Below are 8323 nucleotides of genomic sequence, written 5' to 3' on the forward strand. Positions count from 1 at the left end.
CATATATGAACATGAAATTAAATTAAATTCATCAATCGTGTGTTGGAATAATTTATTTATACAATTTGTATTACAATACTTCGAATATATCAAATCCATTTTACTGTTTATATAATAAAAATTCAGTACATGCCAGACATAGAAAAAGTTTATTAGTCCAAACCTTGGTATATATCCAATTCATTTTGACACTTCTATGCAAGTTTAATTTTTAGTGGTCAAAGCGACTCTGAGTTCTGAAAGAGAAAAGCGTGAGACAATTCATACAGAAAGAAAAGTAAAATTTTGTATTGGCGCGTGAAAAGTGAACACTGCGTCGATTTTTGGCAAATTTTTGAATAATTTGCAAAATATAAATTGTAAAACAGTCATAAAAACGAAATTTGTTTTCGAATTGTGTGTGTACATTAAATGAGCGGTGCAAAAGAGCTGGGAACGCACAGTCTGTTGCTTTTAAAATTTGGTATATGAAGTGTTTGAGATTTTTCTATCGCGCCGTCACCGTCACCGTTGACCAAATTATTACTTAAAGCCTCTGCTGCTAACAAGAAGCAAAACGCGAAACTCGCTTCGGTACCAGAATCAAGATTATTTTTTACAAGCTATTGGAAGATGCCTATTTGTAAAAGAGAGGGATTCGATAATATGCAATCCCGTAATCGGGATGAAAGATTTCAAGACAACGATGAGGTGTTCTTTTGTGAAGTTACAAAAGACATTTTTCGCGATTATGAGTAAGTGACAATTACGTTCATAGTTATTTTCAAGTTGAAAATCAGTGTCTGCAATTTTACATATTTTCATACCTGGGAATGTAGGTTTGCAGTAAAGATTTTGGCTCTACTCGTGAAGTAGCTAGATTAGAAGTAGAGTGTAAAACATAGGCAAATAAAGTGAAGCGTAAAGCGTGACAGAAGTGTAATCAAAAGTGTCCAGCCAGCTGCTTTACCAAGCGGTTGGCGGGAATATATTTGCGAACAACGCACGCATGTAGAGTTGCCAAGTATTAAATATTTACAAATGTTTGAATTATGAAAACCCCTCTTTTCAAAAATAAGGAGTTTTATACTTCATAAATTTTAATTACTTTTCAAAAAAATCGGGTGCACCTAAATGTATTGTTTCAAATTTATATGTTATCAAAGACTGAAAGAGGTATTGCCTTAATTGCCATTTTCAAGTTAAGAGAAAATTCTTTATTTCATCTAATATCCTAGTTTTATATTAATGAATGCAAATTACGAAGTCATGAACTGATTAAAACAATCTCGGTATGTTTTTCTTTAGGATAACACAAATTTAGACACATAAAACTAATATCAATTACTATATTTAATGTGGTTACGATATATTGAAGGTAAAAACAGATACACAGCATGTTATTGATTCGAAAAGTAATATTTAAAGTTAGAATATACATACATATAGTATGTAAATGATCATAAGACGAGCTGAGCCGATTTAGTTATGTCCGTCTGTCGTTACATATGTGAACCTCAATTTTTCAGATACCGATCTTAAACATTGCTCACTCCTTTTATCTCCAGGAAGCTGTTCATTTGTTGAAATCGCCGATATATATGTAGCTCCCATTCAAACTGACCGAACAATATGTATGAACACGTATGGAAGACTTATTTATTTGACAATAAATCTTCACGAAATTTTGCATGGATTATTGTACATCCACATTATTGATTCTGATACAATAAAATTGTTCAAATCAATGCACTGGTGCATATAACATACTTGTACAAACTGACTGATCAAAATAAAGTTCTTTAATGTTAACTTTTAATTTTGTGAAAGTTATTATAGCTCCGGTGCAACCGAAGTTACGTTTTTTTCATTAAATTTGCAACATTCTCTAATCGATGTTTTTTATTTATAGAGATTACTTCCGTCATGTAATGGTAATAAATTCCACTGTTTGGCAGTGCGAAGCCACTGGACGCGACAATCTCACATACGCAGAGGCATTGCGAAGCGAACGACGAGCGCGAAAGAAAATGGAACTTTTTAAATATTGTCTCCGAGCGCCAGTTATGCTAGTTACAGAACATTCAAAGCAATCATCTCTAAATACGTTAAGTGTAATTATATGCAAGTTTTTGCGGAAGCGTTATTTCATAAATGAAGAAGTAACTGCTTGCCACAAGTCTTCTAATTATAACGCATACACAGTTGTAAGTGTTATACCGCCTAATAAAACACCTCCAGCCAATGGAGTATATGAAGAAACTGAGAAACTCCAATATAAATTGCGACGAAAAGGTCAGAATGATGAAGAAGTAATTTTGCCATTTGAGAATATTCGTCGTCAACGACAAGAATTTACTACTGAAAATTTACAGATGTTTGTGAAAGATAATGTAACACGTGTAGATGGCATATTACGGCCAAAACCAGATTCTTACAAAAAATATGTAACAGATCCAAATATCACTTTTGATAAAATATTTATTGGAAAAATGCCACATTTTACGCCAGCAAAAATCAAACGCCCTCAAGATTCTACTAACAAGAAACAATCGACTTTGAATAAATATTTCACTAAGGATGGAGAGGCTGATAACGAAAAAAATGTCAAAAATTCAAAAATGCATACCCTAGAAGCAGTTAAGCAGAAAAATGAGGAAGCAAAACTGGCTGAAAAGCTGAAGCGCATCGCTGAACTCGAACGACAGAGAGTTGAGAAACGCACTAAATTAATCGAACGTGTTGAGGCAGAATGTACTGCATTGCTTACTAAGACTGATGATTTAGAGCGCACAGATCAGCGATTACTGCCTTTATATAAAATCGTTAAAACCTATATACCGGATAAGCTTTTAGGGGATGCCTTCATGGTTCGAGAGTTCATGCATTCTTTTCCAACCATACTATCAGGAATAGAAGTATTTCGCGGCAATTTGAGCTTTTATGAAATGTCTCGCGCCTTTAAAGTGCGCGAAGTGGCTGGACCATTATCCGATATTCTTCTGGTCCTTCTGGGTACAGTTTTTGATATGCAAAAGGAAGACGAAGATGAGTGTAAGGTTGAATATTTGCGTTTACGTCAAGAGTTGCGAAAACGCGAACCGCTTATAACAATGTCTGAGGCAGCTCGGCCACATTTTTATGTTAAACGACATTTTTCGTTTAAACTAAATGAGCTGCCCATTGATTCGTTAACTCTAAGTGAAGTGTTGCGTTTACATTTGCTTTCATCGGGAGCTATAGTAAAAGAACGTGCAGAAAAATGGCGCTTAAAGTATCGAAACGGTTATTCATCCTCGGAGGATCCGGGACTTACGCTTCGTATGCGACATCCGCATATATTGCGTGCTCTTAAAATGTATTCTGTTTTTCAACTACCTTTTCTGGACATCATGCGTATTGTGCGATGTCTTATGGCTCAAATATTGACCTATTCGAATCCCATAAATCTAATTGAGGAACGCATGGAACAAATGTCAAATAATAGAGTTGAGCTACGTGTATTAGCCACCATGGAAAATATACGTGTGGCAAATATTCAAACGCAGAAGCGTATTTTAACCAATGAATTTCACCAACAATGCTTAGAAGATAACATAAAAAATAACGAGGAAAAGCGAAAGCAAATTGAGGAAAAATTTAATAAAAAAATTGCAGAGTTAATGGCGCAATCTGATCGCGAACGTCGTAAGTACGAACAGCAGGTGGAAGGTTTTAATTCTTCTTTATTCAATTTTCTTGTTTATCTTGGAATGGATCGCGCATACCGTAAATATTATGTATTCGAGTCAATGCCTGGAATTTTCATTGAGCACACTCCCGATTCCTTAGACACTTGTCTCAGTGATCCGCCCAAAAATTCGTTGACGGAAAATTCTTTAATTTTAAATTTTGAAACCCTTCCGAAAAATCGCAAGGATTTACGTGCTTATTTATTAAAAATGTATATCAAAGAGGATAAACAAGCGGCCAAGGCAGAAAAAGAATCTAAAGTGACTAAAAATACAGGCTCTTCAACGGTTCTACAGCAAAACAAGGAGAACAAAGAAAATCATTTGGTAAACGGTATTACCAATGGTAAAGATATTATTGAAGGGGATGAAATTACTACAAAAAGTAATGAAAACACAAATGAGTCTGTTGCCGAAACGTCTCCATCACAATACCAGCTATACATGTGTACGGGTGATCCGAGAAACTGCATTGTTCATGATGAACGCAATGCCGACAGGCAGAGATGGGCGTATATATACGATAAAGATGATATTGACTCGCTTATAGCGGCACTGAATCCATTAGGAGAACGAGAATCTCAACTTAAAGAGCAATTAACGATTTTACGTCATCTTATAATAAATCACTGCAGAAGATGTCCAGAAGATTTGCTAACACTAGATGATAACAAAAGCTTGAGTAAATTTAAGAATGCAATGATGTCCGAAACTTACCGCAAATATAACAAAGCGAACTTTGGTTATAATGTGGATGCAGATCTTAACGAAGTATTGCTAACGTCGCTCATTGACCGCATAATTCAGTTCGAAAGCGACATCTATACTGGTGATCTAGGTCGATTAAAAGTAAAAGACATGGAAAAATGGCGTGAAGATCTTCTTACTAACCAATATGATGCACAAGTTAAGCTTCAATGGGGTCCGAATACACAAAAATTTGGCACAAATGGAGGGGATGAAGACGACGAAGATGATAATGAAGACGACGACACAGAAATAAAAGATGGTGGCCGGTATGCCAATAAACCGTACAGAGATCCTGGCGATGGACTTGGTGACACACTGGAAATTGACTCAGAAGACAGTGCCGACGAACTAATTTCATTACATGATTCTAGCACAATAAGAACTAGCGTACGTAACTGTGCGTCTGCACTGCTGCAGGTGGAACAGGCAATTGAGCGTCGTTTTATTAAAGAACCATTTGGAATACCATTAAATAATATCAAAGATAAAGAAATTTTTGAACGCAAAGTCAAATTTGGGGCGACTAAACTGAAGCAATGGGAAGTGTCATTAATGGAGAGCACGAGTTATTCTCAGGTAACCTTTATAGAATTACAAATTAAATTACAAATTAAATGCATATTACACTCTGAACAGGGTTACGTAAAACTCAGTAGGTAAAATAAATCTATAAATCAACATGACGAGTTGAGTCGATTTACACGCAAACTAGTGTTTCAGTTTTTGAGTCCATCTGAATTTTTGCATACAATCTTTTCTTCCCAAGAAGCTGGTCATTTGTCAGAAGCGCTAACATCGGTTCACCATAGCATATAGCGACCATACAAGCTGTCGATCAAAATCATGTCCTTTTGTGTAAACCTTTTTTAATTGAGACGATAGATTCACGAAATTTCGAACGGTACAATAATCTCCGAACAAAGTGTTCAGATTGGAACACTAGCATGTAGCTGATCGATCAAAATGAAGTTTTTGCATGAAATGTTTTTGTTGTAGCGGCAGAATGCTACCGAGTTCACAGTCTTTGGACGAATAAAAATCGTGGTCCGTTCCGGTTACGTAGGCCCGGCTATCTTGGGAACGGTTCTTGTGTGGAATCTTTTGTATTTATGAAGGGTTTTATAGTTTCGGTGCAACCGAAGTTAATGTTTTGTATTGTCTTTTTATAGATACGGTGGGTAGTAATAATATTTAATTATTTTTAATACAGGTGTTTCTCCATTTAAATGTTCTGCACGATTGTATTTTGTGGGCTCGGTCCACAAACAAGTCGCTCTGTCAGGTGTGTCGTCGAGGTAGTGATCCGGACAAGATGTTGCTGTGCGACGAATGTAATGGTGGCACACACATGTTCTGTATGAAACCCAAGATGAAGACAGTGCCAGAGGGTAATTGGTATTGTGCACGGTGTGTCAAACGTTTAGGACTACGCAATGACAAAGAGGAAAAAAATAATAAAACTGCATCTCAAAGACGTAAGCGCACATTCAATGTTGATGAGATTACTGATGAGGCACTGGCCAATGGCACTAAAGATAGTGAACGTGCCCGTAGTAGTGGGCGCCGCAGTAATAAACGTTTGCAATCTGATGAAATCGAAGAGAAATTGATAGACGACGACGACGATGCTATTAATGACAGTGATGGAGATGGTGTGGGCGATTCAGTTGGTGGTGATGTTGAAACCGAGAATATAGATGACGAAGAAATTGCTAGCGATAAAGATGAAGATGTTGATGAAGAAGAGGCTGATAATAAAAAAAAATCTGAGGATTATACAGATGAGGAAGAGTAAGTGCGTTTATGTATCTAAGTATTTTTAGTTCGTATGATTAGTCATTAGTGGTGTTTTTTTTTGTAATTAGCATTTGCAAAATATTTCTATGTTCTAAGAATATGAAATATATACGTACAATACGTTGATAGACTAAGAATGCGAATGAAAATCAGAGCTGCAAATAATTTTTTTTATTATCTAATCCCGAAAATCTTAGTTTGAAATCAATTTTAATCACAAATACCGGATTGAAAATAAATCAATGTTTAAGCATATCTTTAAAAATTAAAAAAAGGAATTTGTTTTAGAATTTACATTTTTTCGAATTTGCGTACTTTTTGTTCTACCTTTTTGAACTAGAGCTCACACAGAGCCATCATTTTCAATACTCTAGAGCACTGGAGGGCAAACTTAACCATTCAGACGATTTATATTGTAGGTATTAATTTATAATTCTGACTTTGGGATTACAAATTAAATTTTAAATTTTTTCTATAAAATTAAGGAAAATTCAGATTTTAATCTCAACTTTTAGGTTTAAACCATAAATTTTCAAAATTTTTAAATAAAAAAATCGCAACGTTGATCAAAATAACATAAAACTACTAAACGTTAATTAAAAGTTTAATTTGATTTTCTTCCTCAGGGATGAAAATGTTTGCGCTGTGTGCTCATACGATGGCAGCGATTTGATGTGCATACGTTGTAGAGAAACGTTTCACTTGGAGTGCATCAATATGAAGAGAGCACCTCGTTATAATTTCATATGTTCGAAATGTAAATCCGCAAACGGATCTGAAAAAAGATCCCCAAAAAGTGGGAAAATGAATGGTAAACATTCACTGAATTCATCAGATGATGATGACGATGATGACTCCGAACCGCTTGTAAAACGTCAACGATCGTCACGTTCATCTCTACGCAACTCTGGACACCAACAGCCACCGCATAATGGTCAGGGCAGTCCGCGTGAAGCTGCTAAATCGTCATCACAACGTCGTTCGGTTCGTCGTACGGGTGATCATTTGCCATTAAATAGCGCCGCATTGTATCAGCTACTCGACGATGTCATGAAACACGAAGATGCTTGGCCATTTACACGCCCCGTGTCGCACGCAGAAGTGCCGGACTATCACAAGATTATTAAAACGCCAATGGATTTGGCTAAAGTAAAATCAAAACTTAATATGGGCTCATATCAGTTGAATGAGGAAGTAATGAAGGACATACAGCTTATTTTCCAAAATTGCGATGAATATAATGTTAAAGGAAATGAAATTTACAGGTGAGTAAACCGCAATTAATCGCTCAACAATTGACTGACCAATTTGTGTGCCTTTTTTATCGTTTTAGCGCTGGTTCTACGTTGGAGAAATATGTTATTGAACAATGCAAACGACTTAATTTGCCATTTAAGCCGAGCGATATGAATTCTTCGTAATAACTATGAAATATTACATGGGATACTTTCAAGTGACATCATCATAACTCTTAGTGCTAAATTAGAGTGACATTATTAGTTACGTTTATCAAGATATTGTTTTTGTTTTTTATTTTGTAAATTCTATTTCAATGATAATGCTGCAGTTTCAATTATTAGTCTGCATTCTGAACATGTCTATCCATGTAAACGTATATTTCGAAAGTATTTCGTATTTTGTATAATATATTTTGGGTGTAGTGCATGCACGCTGTTATCTATTACCGCTATTATATACATATATACCAAACTATTGTTTTTAATCACATTTAGTACTATTTTGTTCCATTTTCCCTTCATTATGACAAGAAATTTTAAGTAAATAAATTTAAAGCTTCTAAACTCCGAATGTGGAGTGCTCAGATTAAACCGTCTCATGTATTTAAAGTGTTGCGAGCATTTAGAATATTTAAAAAAATTCACCTAATGCATATTTAAGGCAAAAGTAGCTATTAATTTTGTAAGTTTATGAAAACTCTTATGCTTAAGCCTAGAGTAAGTACAATTTCAAATATAAAAATAAATTATGCTATTTGATCAAATTACCACAAAAACAACGGTCTATTTATTACTAATTGGATGCTGAAGTTTGACATAATTGTTCAC

At 35.2% G+C, this 8323-nt stretch overlaps 1 protein-coding gene across 1 annotated transcript; it reads left to right on the forward strand.

Annotated features, from left to right (window-relative positions):
- Window positions 1-216: 216 nt before the first annotated feature.
- On the forward strand, window positions 217-8274 carry LOC105231735 (bromodomain adjacent to zinc finger domain protein 1A). Its single transcript, XM_011213176.4, has 5 exons — window positions 217-734; window positions 1892-5036; window positions 5671-6251; window positions 6884-7522; window positions 7591-8274. Exons 1-5 carry the CDS (start codon window positions 613-615, stop codon window positions 7676-7678), a joined length of 4575 nt encoding a protein of 1524 aa, XP_011211478.2. The 5' UTR covers window positions 217-612; the 3' UTR covers window positions 7679-8274.
- Window positions 8275-8323: the final 49 nt, after the last annotated feature.

This window comes from Bactrocera dorsalis, unplaced genomic scaffold (assembly GCF_023373825.1).
Source record: "Bactrocera dorsalis isolate Fly_Bdor unplaced genomic scaffold, ASM2337382v1 BdCtg025, whole genome shotgun sequence".
NCBI lineage: Eukaryota > Metazoa > Arthropoda > Insecta > Diptera > Tephritidae > Bactrocera > Bactrocera dorsalis.